The sequence below is a fragment of the Podarcis melisellensis genome (genome assembly GCF_964234715.1).
Source record: "Podarcis melisellensis genome assembly, chromosome: 9".
Taxonomy (NCBI): Eukaryota; Metazoa; Chordata; class Lepidosauria; order Squamata; family Lacertidae; genus Podarcis; species Podarcis melisellensis.
The window spans coordinates 15,154,892-15,169,275 of NC_138541.1; the positions used below are offsets into that span (position 1 = coordinate 15,154,892).

Below are 14,384 nucleotides of genomic sequence, written 5' to 3' on the forward strand. Positions count from 1 at the left end.
AGCTAAAGGGGTGCTTCAGGTTAAGAACAGTTTCAGGTTAAGAACGGACCTCCAGAACGAATTAAGTACTTAACCCGAGTTACCACTGTATATACAAATGGACAGGTTGAGCAGGTATTGCGGACCTGCAGAATCAAGCACACCAGCAGTGCTTTCCAAAGAAACCCCCCTTCATTCCTCAGTTCAAAACAGCTCTGTGTATTACAAAATCCAAAATGGGATCTTGGGTAGTCAACCCCCAGACTACTTGTCCACTTAGCGCCAGTACTGTCTGCTCTGATTGGCAGTGGCTCTCCAAGGTGTCTGGTTGATGCCATTCATGCAATTGTGGCTCATGTGGTCAGGTGGGTCTGTTGTCCAGGATGGGTATGGGGCAGGGCAGCTGCAAGGTTTGGGATGTAGGGATGCACCAGTTTTCCTCCAAGTTTTGCAATGCAGTTCTCAAGACATGTAATGGGGGTAAAAATGCATGTATCAGGGTAAACCATGCATGTAATGAGTGAGAATGACATGCAAAATATTTTATACGCACAGAAATTGCTTTGCAAAATGCGTATAGCAGGCAACATTGCACACAAACCTGTGTAAGGGAGAAATTGGCACCCGGATCCTGACAGATTTTTACAAGGGCTTTCAAATGATAATCGCAAAGTGACATGGAATAATAATTTAATAATCATGATTTATTATTTATACCCCGCCCATCTGGCCATGCTTCCAACAGAACACTAAAATACAATAGCCTATTAAACATTAAAAGCTTCCCTAAAGAATAATAATAATTTATAACAATTTGAATTATTGTGGAATTGTGGAGGTTTACATTTAAGTCTGGAACAATACAAAATGGATGGATTTGGCCACTCCCAGAACCTCAGGTGGAAGTCCCACTTCGAAGCAATGCACGTGTCCCCTTTATGCCAGAGACAAGTTTGTGAAGTTTTTGTTTTCTTAAGCACTTCTTCTTAGCAATTTATACAAAGCTTGGTTTCTCAAGCAAGCTTGGAGAAGCCCTTCCTGGCAGCTATTCCTAACATTCCTTGTGGGTGTCACGAGGAAATGGCTGAGCTGAGTGTGAGGAAGTGGGGAAGCTGTAGTTGCCGTCATGGATTTTCTTCTGCTTGTGTAAGCTTTCTCTGCCTCCAGTCCCTCATGTCTCACTAACAGGATGTGGCAAGGTTTTATTTAGGTCCGAGCTGGGCGCAGTCATTGGTGTATGTTTCCCCAGCACCTCTTCATAGGGATAGACAGTATTATTTCTGGTCTGTGTTGCTTTCACATGTTTTCATGTCCAAGTCCATTCCGGCCCATTTCCATGTTAATCTGTGATCCGGTGGGATCAGCCCATTAATTTGGGAGGATCAATTCACAGCAGAACATGCAAAGAAAACTGCCTCTATATCAGCCTTTCTCAACCTGTGGGTCCCCAGATGTTGTTGAACCCCTAGCTAGCAAGGCCAGAGCTCAGGGATGATGGGAGTTGTAGTCCAACAACATCTGGGGACCCACAGGTTGAGAACCACTGCTCTATATAATGCCACTATACACATCTATGGTGTGCCTGAATAATAATAATAATAATAATAATAATAATAATAATAATAATAATATGTAACTTGTACCCTGCCCATTGGATTGGGTTGCTCCAGCCACTCCGGATAGCTTCCAACAGAATATAATCCTTGGAGAATAAAAATATAAAGGTAAAGGACCCTTGGATGGTTAGGTCCAGTCAAAGGCGACTATGGGGTTGCGGCGCTCATCTCTCTTTCAGGCCAAGGCAGCCAGCGTTTGTCCACATTCAGCTTTCTGGGTCATGTGGCCAGCATGACTAAACCGCTTCTGGTGCAACTGGACAGCATGACAGAAACCAGAGAGCATGGAAACGCCGTTTACCTTACCTTCCCGCCACAGGTACCTATTTATCTACTGGCAATGGTGTGCTTTCAAACTGCTAGGTTGGCAGAAGCTAGGACAGAGCAATGGGATCTTGCTCTGTCGTGGGGATTCGAACCACTAATCTGGAGGATACAGCACTTGGAATACTGTGTACAGTTCTGATTGCTTCACCTCTAAAAGGATACAGTAGACTTGGGAAAGAGCAAGCAAAATGATCAGGCATATAGTAACATAGCCTAAATATTAAGAAAAGGACTAAAGAAAGACTGTAATAGCTACCTATTCTGGTAGGGGGCCCGTGACAACGCATCAAAATAATATTGATTTGATCTTGAAAGAAAATTGCAATCAAGCTTTCTTAGTTCAATGTTATCCCACTAGAGTTCATGAACCAGAAACCTCCAAGTACGAAGCTTTCTGTCAGTTAGCATGTCGCAAGTTCCTGCCGACTCCGGATCCTAGTAGAATATTTGCAAGTACCCCAGGGACGCGGGTGGCGCTTTGGGTAAAACCTCAGTGCCTAGGACTTGCCGATCGCATGGTCGGCGGTTCGAATCCCCGCAGCGGGGTGAGCTCCCGTCTTTCTGTCCCAGCTCCTGCCCACCTAGCAGTTCGAAAGCACCCCTAAGTGCAAGTAGATAAATAGGTACCGCTTTATAGCGGGAAGGTAAACGGCGTTTCCGTGTGCTGCGCTGGTGCTGGCTCGCCAGAGCAGCTTCATCACGCTGGCCACGTGACCCGGAAGTGTCTCTGGACAGCGCTGGCCCCAGGCCTCTTAAGTGAGATGGGCGCACAACCCTAGAGTCGGACATGACTGGCCCGTATGGGCAGGGGTACCTTTACCTTTACCTTTAGCCGAGTAGAAGCATAAATATTGCTTGTCGTCGCTCTTGTGAGGCCTCACCCCACCCCAATTTTGACTGCCTAGGGGCCTCCACAGGGTTTAATCCAGCACGGTGTCTACCGCACACTGAAGAGACAACCTACTTTTCAGTTTGAAATTTTAAGCTGAGTCTGAAAAACGGCTTGCCTCTTCCACTGCCCAAGCTGTCCCAGCAGACATGCTAAAGAAACTCCTAGCTGGGTGCAAACTTCTTTCCCTTGGCATCTATAACATGCCAATTGGTTGTATCACAGCTACAAAGGGCAAATTCAGCAGTTTCATTTCAGTGTTGCAGCTGTTCTAAGCATCCTCCCACATGGTGGCTGTAAGGCGAGAAGATATGGTAGCCCACAGACCTTTTTATGCTAAAGACGGTTCTCAGAAGCACTTCGGTACAAACTGTCTACTGGTATAATACATATATTAGCAGGAAGCGAGTCCGACTGGGGATGACAGCACTCTGGGTATAAATGTGGGTGACACTGCAATTGTTTACACTCATAAACCTGCAGGCATGAGAAGTGGCATAAATTTAGAAATCCAAATGAACCCTTAGCAAAATCCCTCATTAAATGCAAACTGGTCTAGTCATTTTGAGAACCACAGCTTATTTTTAGGGATAACGTCCATTTGGAGGCAGAAGGGAAGCGGGGGCTGCCTGGATGCCTGATGACACCTTATGACATCACTCTCTTCCTCAAGGCTGCTGATTGGTCCTTTTGTAGCTGAAGCAGAGTTTAAATTCGTGCACCGTCATAGAAGATGTCAATAACTGGTGTTCAAGAATTGGATCCCAAACTGATGTGCTTTGGTGGAGCAATTTTGAAAAAGGAAACCCTGGAGCAACCTCATTGAGATAGACACAAAGGTAAAATCTTAAATTATTTTCCTTGTTCCGATGTTGTTAAGAGTTAAAGCCAGCACAGGAGGCACCTGCTGGAACTGTATTAATGAGAAGTCTTAAAGATGTGGGAGATTAATGAAGAAGCATTAATGAATGATGAAGAAGGAGAATGCTAAGTCCCTGTTCTCATTATCTGATTTATGCAAAAGGGGTCTTTAAATCATTTTGATACTCATTGAACAATGGAAATGAGTGTTTTATAAAATGTACATTTGGATGCGTGTGGAGACAAAACAATAAAGTGGGAGAATCTTGCCTACAAAATTTTGCTTCCAAAATACAAGTTCTGTGTGTCTTGCTGTTAACCAGAAGGTTGGTGGTTCAAGCCTGCCCAGGGACAGCTATGAGCAAGATTCCTGCATTCCATTGGGCTAGGTAACCCTTGGGTTTCTTCCAATGCTACTATTCTGTAATTCTGTAATATTAATGCCATGTTTGCTAATAATAAGTACCTGGTTTCCATTATTTATTGTTGAAATATGTGTGGCCCCACTGGCTTAGGTCAGATGTTTATGCATTTATGTTCATCTCTTGACACCTCACCACTTCTTATCTAATCATTTGACAAATCTCAGCTAAAGACATGGTGTCGTCATTCCAAAGGATTGTGCTTCCATGTTTATCAGGCGATACAAAAGTTCCAGCTGTAGTGATGCTGATGAATCTGTGATAGGAGATCGATATGCTACACATGCACCAAGAAGGAAAGGGCCAGCTCCAAACCACAATACAAGGGTGCATGTACACTTATCGCTCACAGTAGTGTCTGGTGCCCATCAGGACCAGTAAGGCAAAAGGCAGGGAGACCAACTGCAGGTGGAACCAGAGCCAATAATCAACAGTCACTCCAACACGTAAAAAAAAAGTGGAGAATTGCCCCTTCTCCTAATAGACCACCATCCACGGATCATTAGTCCCAACGTGTTTTGAGAATACTGTGTGCAGGTGATCACTTATCTGGAGCTGCTGCAATCGTTTCCCCAATGTTGTTGTCTTGGAGGTAGCATCTACTGTATATCTAACTGTACAAAGGTATTGTGTGTGGCTGTGTAAAAAGGAATGACCGGGGGGGGGGGGTTGGTTTACTTTCCTAATTGCGTTTGTTCCCTTTATTTCATACAACTCAATCATGAAATTTACTAACTCATGTTGCAAGTGACTTAGGATCATTCTTGTCCGTTTCTTTTGGCGGGGGGAAGCTTAGCACTTAAAAATAAAGAAGGCACATTATTTATTTATTGCTTTTATGTACAGTGGTACCTCAGGTTACATACGCTTCAGGTTACAGACTCCGCTAACCCAGAAATAGTGCTTCAGGTTAAGAACTTTGCTTCAGGATGAGAACAGAAATCGTGCACCTGCGACGCGGTAGCAGGAGGCCCCATTAGCTAAAGTGGTGCTTCTGGTTAAGAACAGTTTCAGGTTAAGAACGGACCTCCAGAACGAATTAAGTACTTAACCCGAGGTACCACTGTACTTCCTTTTCTACAAGTCACTCAGACATGGTTCTCCTTCTCTGCAATTAATCCCCAAAACACCTTACTTTAGCAACTCTTATCTTTGGACATAGACTTGGGCTCCACACCGCATCACAGAGAACTAGCATCCTTCCTACTGACCATAGCACAATTAGCAATAGCTCAGCAGCAAAAGAACCAGACTGAAATACCCTGGAACATATGGGAAAATAATACCTGGGATCCAGCAATGTCTGAGTGCCTTACCAAACACAGGGGGGCAATTAAAGGCATAACAAATAGGGACACCTTCCAAGAGACATGGAACCCCTTTCTTTAACTACGTTAAGGACCCAAATCAGGATCTTGTTATGCCAGCCGCTCAATATTCTCAGTGGAGAAGTTACGTTAAGTAATATGTTTGAGGATTGAATGTGTAAGTCAATGGATAGGGCAAACTTCATTAGAGGCACTGCTGGACAAGTGTTTAATGGTGTTAAATGGTTCTTTTATCAGTTTAAAAACCAATTAAAATTGGTTTTTTAAAAAGAAATCAGTCCCCACCAGCCTGTGAGGTAGGTCAGGCAATGATTGGCCCAATGCCACTCAGTGAGCAAATGTGAATCCTGGTATCCCAGGTCCGAGTCCAATACTCTAACCATTACAGCACACTAGTTCTTCTGAGTGCTTATGTGGATGTGTGAGATAGACCATTGTTTCTTTCACGTAGTTAGGAATTTATTTATTAAACTATCCTTTAAAGACTCTTTCCATAGTTTTTAGGGATGGGGTGTAGTGAGTCACCTATGAGTCATACCAAAATGCAGGTGTTGGGTCCCGATTCTCTGTTTCCCTCTCAGCCTTCTCAGGGGTACTTTCTGAAGTGTTATGAAAGCATGGTGGGACACAAAGCAACGATGGCTCTATATGTTTTATTTATTCAGCAGAATTTGTATGCTGCTTCATTGCAAAACCCCCAAAGCTGTTTACAATAAAATATACTTCTCAGAAAGGCAGCCAACATTCTGTGCACAGTCGCTAGATTATGTGCAGGAGGACACATTTTGCAAACAAAGTTCCAGGCATGCCCTCTCTTTCAAAACACGGTTTTGTTTGTCCATGTGGTGTGCTTTAAAGTGCAGACCAATACATTTTGGCACCTGAGGCCAACTGCAAAACAACGCCCCCTTCCCTACCACTACCAGAGAAGAAAGGGTGAGTGAAGATCTACCATATTTTTCGCTCTATAAGACGCAACAGACCACAAGACGCACCTAGTTTTTGGAGGAGGAAAACAAGAAAAAATATATTCTGAATCACAGAAGCCAGAACAGCAAGAGGGATCCCTCTTGCTGCTCTGGCTTCTGTGATAGCTGCACAGCCTGCATTCACTCCATAAGATGCACACACATTTCCCCTTACTTTTTAGGAGGGAAAAAGTGAGTCTTATAGAGCAAAAAATACAGTACATCAAGAACCGGGGGGGGGGGGGATAAAGATCTACATCAGGATATGCTGGCCCTGTGGATCCTGCCACCTGAGGTGGTCGCCTCATTTTGCCTCACGAGTGGGCCGGCCCTGGTGAAGCCTGTGTGCTCAAAACACATGAAGTAATAATTGCTTGGAAAAATAAAATGTACATGCAAATTTGGTTTTCTACTATCGTTGCATAGTTGCACATCATACATAGTGTTAGCAAGCAACACTCATTTGTTGCTCTAAGCTGGCATGAAATTGGCAGCTGGCCGCATGTGGGCTGAATCCACTTGCTAGCAACATGCAGTGGGCCATTCTGCCCTGCAAAAATAAATGACTAGCCTTAGGAAGCCTGGTCTAGGTCTTTCTGCGTAAACTAGCCAGGTGTGTACTCTGGCACCAGCATGGTGAAAAGGAGCAGTGATGAGGGACTCTTTACCATCTCTGACCTAAAAAAAGCCAACACAGTTGCTGCTCATTCTCTATTTTTACACACTGCTTTTGATGTTGTTACAGAAACTAAAATGAATATGAAGAGGACGGCACTCTTGTTTATCTCCCTGTGGGCTCTATCCTGTGCTCGTCCTGTAAGTATTTTTTTTAAAAAAATGCATTGCAACCCTGACATTTTAAATGTGTTTGGTTTTAAGTATGTCCTCAGCTCACCCGCTGAAATCAGTAGGATATAAAAACATGTAACTTCAACTGGCTTGTGTCCTTTGTGCTGACTTTCTTCTGAATAATTTCTCTAACAGCTACAGCATTCATTCATTCATTCATTCATTCATTCATTCATTCATGTTTTTCTTCTTTTAATATATCCAGGTATCCAGACACCTAGGTGCACATCACAGGAGCTCTGAGGAACATTGGGTAAGCAGGCCATTGTGCTTTCTCTTTCATCAATTGATGAATTCAGCTACAAAATTATTTTAGAAGTCAGAAACAGGAAAGAACTCTCCCCAGGACCACTTGAGATCATCAAGTTACATTGAGTGCAACACAACCAACCAAAAAACCAATTCACTCAGATTTTGAGTTGTGCTGTGGATGAAATCACCTGGCCATCTGCTGCACTAGAATTATTTAGGCAGCATTTCTTGCCCTCCTCCTTAGTTTTCCCAAGAGTTGCCTTTTGTTGTGTCACACAGCCCACTGATGACCACTGAGGCAAGCTGGAATTCAGCCCTCGATAAAAGCAAGTCTTCCTTTGCTACCAGTTGCTGGGGAGCAGCTTCCACTTAGGTCTTCTGAGGCAAAGGCTCAATACATTCTGCTGCGTGAGGCAGATCAGCAAATGGTGGTTCCTCCCAAAGTCAAGGTGCTTAGTACCCAAGGACATCCAAGTTATTCTGGTACCTGAGGCAGAAAATCCCAGGAGTTGCCCCGCTTTACCTAATGATAGGGCCAGCCCAGCAAAGGAGTAGGTCACACAAACAAACAAAATTTGTTAGAAATACACCTGTGAACATGTGCCCCTCCAAATGTTGTTGGCCTTCATTTTTTTTATATAATTTTTTTATTAGTTTTCCAACACAAATAAAAGACAAAACAATACACACACAAAAACAAACCCAAAACATATAAACATGTATAATTTCAAAAAACTTATTTTCATAACCTTACTTCTCGGACTTCCCCTTACCTCCCCTTTTCTGCATCTTTGTTTTAAAAAATTTTCAGCAACTCTTCACACCAATTAATTAATTACTTATTTTCTCTTTAAGTTTCTTCTAACCCTTAATTGGTTACAGCTGTAATTCTATATTTTCCTTTCCCTTGACATTTTAGCATTCATCAATTTTACAACAATTTTTCAGATATACTTTAAATTTCATCCAATCTTCTTCCACCGTCTCTTTTTCTTGGTCATGGATTCTGCCGGTCATCTCCGCTAGTCCCATATAGTCAATCACCTTTGTCTGCCATTCTTCCAGTGTGGGTAGTTCTTGTGTCTTCCAATACTTTGCTAAAAGGATCCTTGCCGCTGTGGTAGCATACATAAAAAATGTCCCATCCTTCTTTGACACCAATTGGCCGACCCAAATGTTGTTGGCCTTCAACTTTCATTAGCCTAGCCACCATGGCCAATGATCCGGATGATGTGAGTTGTAGGATGAAACAGCTGGAGCATTAGGGGTGGCTGATATACTACCATGTGATAGGAGCCACACTGTTTTTGACATTTACTATAATATAACAAATGCATAAGAACAGAAGCAACAACAAAACTGAAACCAGGCATTCCTTAATGTCCATCTTTTGTACAGGCTACAGCAATTGAAGGAAGCTTGAATGAGGTAGCTGATTCCACAGATGTTAGTGATGAAGATACAGAGAGTAGGCCAAGCACAAGCATGGAAAATGGAAGGAAAGATGTCAGTGAACGTATGAGCACTAGCCATGAGAGCAGTGAAGGCAAGAACTTCATCAGGAAAGTTTCCAGTGGAAGCCTAGAGAGCTCTTCAGAAGATGACCATGAATGGATCACTCGGGACAATGATGACGGCAATTATTTCAGAGTCCACCACCAGACCGTTCAGAGGAAATGGGCAGATGACAAGGACTACTATGACCATGGGGACAGTTCTAATGATCAGTCTGCTGACGGAACATTTCTGGTAGGTATTTAAAAGGTTACCGTATAAATCTTTGAATTGAAGTAGCCAGAATTATTTCCCCATCATAAGCAGCTGAAAGTTTCATAGAATCATAGAATCATAGAGTTGGAAGAGACCACAAGGGCCATCGAGTCCAACCCCCTGCCAAGCAGGAAACACCATCAGAGCACTCCTGACATATGGTTGTCAAGCCTCTGCTTAAAGACCTCCAAAGAAGGAGACTCCACCACACTCCTTGGCAGCAAATCCCACTGTCGAACAGCTCTTACTGTCAGGAAGTTCTTCCTAATGTTTAGGTGGAATCTTCTTTCTTGTAGTTTGGATCCATTGCTCCGTGTCCGCTTCTCTGGAGCAGCAGAAAACAACCTTTCTCCCTCCTCTATGTGACATCCTTTGATATATTTGAACATGGCTATCATATCACCCCTTAACCTCCTCTTCTCCAGGCTAAACATGCCCAGCTCCCTTAGCCGTTCCTCATAAGACATCGTTTCCAGGCCTTTGATCATTTTGGTTGCCCTCCTCTGGACACGTTCCAGTTTGTCAGTGTCCTTCTTGAACTGTGGTGCCCAGAACTGGACACAGTACTCCAGGTGAGGTTTAGTCACCTCAGTTCAGTCAGATTCAGTAACATGAATGTTACAGAATATTAAAATACAATAATCTATTAAACATTAAAAGCTTCCCTAAACAGGGCTGCCTTCAGATGTCTTGCTTCTGAATCTCATTGTAAAAGAACCACCTAGCTTTTGGCAAAACAGGTGATTGTTGGGGTAGAGGCAAGAGTGCCACTTGGCCTATGAAACTCTAAAAACAACGTGAAATAATAAAGTTTTGTTCACCTTCCCGTTTGTCGTCTTTTATAGGAGGATCAAAATGAGGTTCACGAAGACCACAGCGATATCAGAAAATCCAAAGAACAGTTTGATGTTGAAAATGATGGCATGCTTTATTCCCCTGATCAAGTCTTGTATACTTTCATGGGGAAAGGAAGAAGTGATCTGACCAATGATGAGGGTGCCAGTGGTGATGATGGACATAATGAGGAAGGCACTCATGGGGTAACTCCAAACAAAGGAAACGATCAGCAAACTTGGGTGACCAATGGGGAGCAAGATGGTGACAATGCTATTGGCCAACGCCACGATGGCAGTAGTAGCAGCAGTAGCAGCAGTAGCGAGAGCAGAGACCTTGAAAAAGAGAATAACCACATTACTGATTACAGCAAAAACCAAGGAAGTGATAGTTACAGCAGCAGCCAAGAGGAGAGGTATGATTTTGATGACAAAGGAATGCAAGGAGATGACCCAAACATCTTTGAGAGCCATGACAGTGATTCTCACATGCTTCATGGAGATGTCCATTCAAAAGAAAGCAGCCAGGAAAGCAGCAGAGAAAATGGGCACAGAAAAGCCAAACATCACAGCAAATCAGTGGAACAGTTTGCCAGGAAAGTATACCATTATGTTGATGCTGATTCAGATGAAGATCACAGCCCTGAAGAGGAAAAGTCCCTGCAGGAGGAGGATGCTGATTCCAAAGAAGAAAGCCAGTCTGTAGAAGATATTAGTCAATCAACAGAAAATGTTCCCAGTAGATCCAGAGAGCATGCAACCAGTCAATCCAGAGAGGCTGTAAAGCCTTCATCTAGGGGGCACAGCCGCAGTCAGTCCAAAGAGACCTTTGACAGCCGGTCCAGGGAAGATGTGCACAGCCGGTCCAGGGAAGATGCGCACAGTCACTCCAGGGAAGATGCGCACAGTCAATCCAGGGAAGATGCACGCAGCCACTCCAGGGAAGATACACACAGCCGCTCCAGGGAAGATGTGCATAGTCGATCCAGGGAAGCCAAGCATAGCCACTCCAGGGAAGATGAGCACAGTCACTCCAGGGAAGATTCTCACAGTCAATCCAGGGAAGATGCACACAGCCGCTCCAGGGAAGTCAGGCACAGCCAGTCCAGGGAAGATGTGCCCAGTCAATCTAGGGAAGATGCACCCAGCCGCTCAAGGGAAGATACGCACAGCCACTCCAGGGAAGATGCAGATAGCCAGTCCAGAGAACTCAGGGCTAGTCAGTCTAGAGAGGATGAGAACAGTCAATCTAGAGAGGGTGACGACACTGCATCAGCAGAAGACGTAAAGAGTGAATCCACTGAAGACAGCAGGGACTCCTATGAGAAGACTTTGAAAAAATCTGTAGAGATAAGCGACAGATCAGATGAACCCAGTGTTAGCAGATCTAAAGAGCAGGACTCTACTGAAGAAGTAGGAAAAGTGCCACCGAGGGGCAGTGAATCCAGGGAGTTTAAGAGACAACACAGCAGATCAGGTGAGAAGAGCACATCTACAGAAGAGAGTGAAGAATCATCTGAGGACATAGATGAATCCAGCCAGGGTGACAGCAGGTTGTCTCAAAGTGCGTCGTCTGAGAGCAGCAAAGATTCCCAAGACAGCGCCAGCAGTGAAGACAGCGAATCGAATGCTCTCCGGTCCGAAGAATGGCAAGGCCAGCAGAGCAGATCAACAGAAAGCAGTGAATCCAAAGGCGAGGAGAACAGTCGTTCGATAGAAGGGGAATCCAGCCAATCCAGAGAGGACACAAAGAGCAATTCTGAAAGTACGGAAGACGACAGCTGGTCAAGGAGCATGGAGCTAGAAAGCCGAAAGTTAATGCTTGACATTTATCATAATAAGCCTTTTAGCGATTACGATGATAACGATTGCCAGGATGGGTATTAAAGCATTAAAAACAAACCCAACTCTACGTAATATTTTGAGGCCAAGATGCGACCTCATCTTTTAATTTATTTTATCATTTTTAGCAATGTGAATATTGATAACAGGAAATTAGAGTCACCGCTGAATTTCAGTTAAAGTGAAATTCGAGATGGATCCTCTCTGGGGAGTAAGATTAGCAGAACAAACCACATGAGGTTCGACACACTAACAAGTTGCCACAGAATTCTATCTAAAGCACAAGTCAAAGCAAATGTTGAGGTTCTTTCTCAGGTAAAACACCTGAGTAATTCTGAGGGAGACTAAAATATTTCAACAACACCTCAGAACAGTGGAAGCCACCAGGAATTTTGCCTGACACAGGGCAGGTCCATGCAGAAGTGGGGACAGCTGAATAGACTTGCCTCAGGCCTTGGAGGGCTAAGATGGCTTGAGGGGCCCCTCCAGTGACCAGCTGCATTTTTGTTTGAGTTTATAACTTTATTCTAACAAGACTCACGTTCCGGGCCTCAGACAAGCTCTGCACTGGCCTGCCACACAGGTTGGGAATCTGGGGCTACCCCCATGTTGCTCTCCTACAACTCCCATAATCCCATTTGCCATTCCGACTGGGACTGATGGGAGTTAGGAGTTCAACAACATCTAAAAGAGGGTTCCTCACCCCTATCTGTTTCTGCCACTACCACTGATTTTTTGGGGGGCTGTTGTGTATGTGTCTTGCAAGGTAAAGGTTAAGTCCAGTCAAAGGTGACTATGGGGTGTGGCACTCATCTTATTTCAGGCCGAGGGAGCCAGCATTTGTCCACAGACAGCTTTCCGGGTCATGTGGCCAGCATGTCTAAACTGCTACACGGAGGACCGTGACGAGTGCCAGAGTGCACGGAAACGCTGTTTACCTTCCCACCGCAGCAGTACCTATGTATCAACTTGCACTGGTAGGCTTTCAAACTGCTAGTTTGGCAGAAGCTGGGACAGAGCAACAGGAGCTCACCCCGTTGCGCAGATTCGAACTGCCGACCTTCTGATTGGCAAGCCCAAGAGGCTCAGTGGTTTAGACCACAGCATAGCCTTATTGGAAACAGCAATCCACAGAATTAGCAAAATGAAAGTCCCAGGTCAGGTTGTCATTGTAGCAGCTGATGCCTGTTCCATTCAAAAGAAGGCCTTTCAGTAAAGTACTTGGGGAACCACCTGCACTATGAACCTCAGCTACATTTTAAGAGCCCCTACATCGTGTCCCTTCAGTTCAATAAATTAGGTCAGTAGTGATGTAGCAGAACTTACTTTAACCCCTGCCCCACAGCAGTGAAATCCCCTGCTTGTCTGCATGCTGCTTGGGCCTTGTTACTGGCATCAATTGGCCAGTTCCTGTGACGTCACTGAAGAGACAACAAGGAATATATTCCATTCTCTCCGTTCTAGGGCGTTTATTTTTTGCTGTTTGGAGAGTGGAGTTTATTTTTCTTTTCTTTTTTGAGGGTGGGTCCTCCTCTGCCTTATAGCATGATTGCTCCTTCCACTATTTAAATGTGGTGAATGCATGCATGACTGTTTATTTCCTTGGTGCCAATGCAGCCTCGTTTTTAAAGAGGACTAAGAGGGAGCTGGTCTTTCTATGCAGCAAAGTTGCTCACATACAAAAAGGCTTCACACCTCCACACCCCCAAATTTCATTTGAATAACTGAAGCACCCCAAATACAAGACTGGTTCTTGAGGAATGAGAGATATAAAGGAGGACTAATTTTCCATTGTTTGTACAAAAGAAAAAGATCACAGCCTAGGGCAAACACCGATTCCAAATATATAGCAGCCAGCTCCAGTACGCACCTGTGTGGTAATGAAAAGACGTCTGTTAACTGTAGCAACTGCACAGATAGAAAGCAAAGAAGATATTTGCCACATGCCTGTGCACATAAGCTGTTCACACAGCCTCAGAGGTATAATTAATACAGGATGTATGTAATATTTTGTAATAAATGTATAGCTGTATTGGGAAAATGTTGTGGGCTATTTTCTAATCCCTTTTTTATACAAGTGGTCCTAAGTTAAAAAAACAACAACACAACTCTGTATTTACTAATAAAGAACTTTAAAATGTAAAAGAAAAACTAGTTACCTGGTTTAATACATTTCTGTTGAATGGTTTTTATATAATGCCTGTTGGGTGCAGGTGTCCGAGAACAGAAGCAGGAGTGTGACAAGTTGGGATGTGGAGAGAAAAGGCAACAAACGACACACACCCCTCCCACCAAACAACCTCCCCAAAAGCTAAACCCTCTCAATATAAACACACAATATTTGGAACCAGGGGGCATTGATGGGCACCAAGGGGGTATCTGAGAGTAGCATGATGCCCAGTATATGCAATCCAGCCATACACCTGCTTCTCCTGAATCTCCAAATTT

The 14,384-nt window shown here is 44.0% G+C and overlaps 1 protein-coding gene across 1 annotated transcript; it reads left to right on the forward strand.

Annotated features, from left to right (window-relative positions):
- The first annotated feature begins 1,074 nt into the window (after window positions 1-1,074).
- On the forward strand, window positions 1,075-12,265 carry LOC309377536 (uncharacterized protein). Its single transcript, XM_081924949.1, has 6 exons — window positions 1,075-1,125; window positions 3,485-3,650; window positions 7,136-7,206; window positions 7,445-7,492; window positions 8,890-9,240; window positions 10,107-12,265. Exons 3-6 carry the CDS (start codon window positions 7,144-7,146, stop codon window positions 11,979-11,981), a joined length of 2,337 nt encoding a protein of 778 aa, XP_081781075.1. The 5' UTR covers window positions 1,075-1,125; window positions 3,485-3,650; window positions 7,136-7,143; the 3' UTR covers window positions 11,982-12,265.
- Window positions 12,266-14,384: the final 2,119 nt, after the last annotated feature.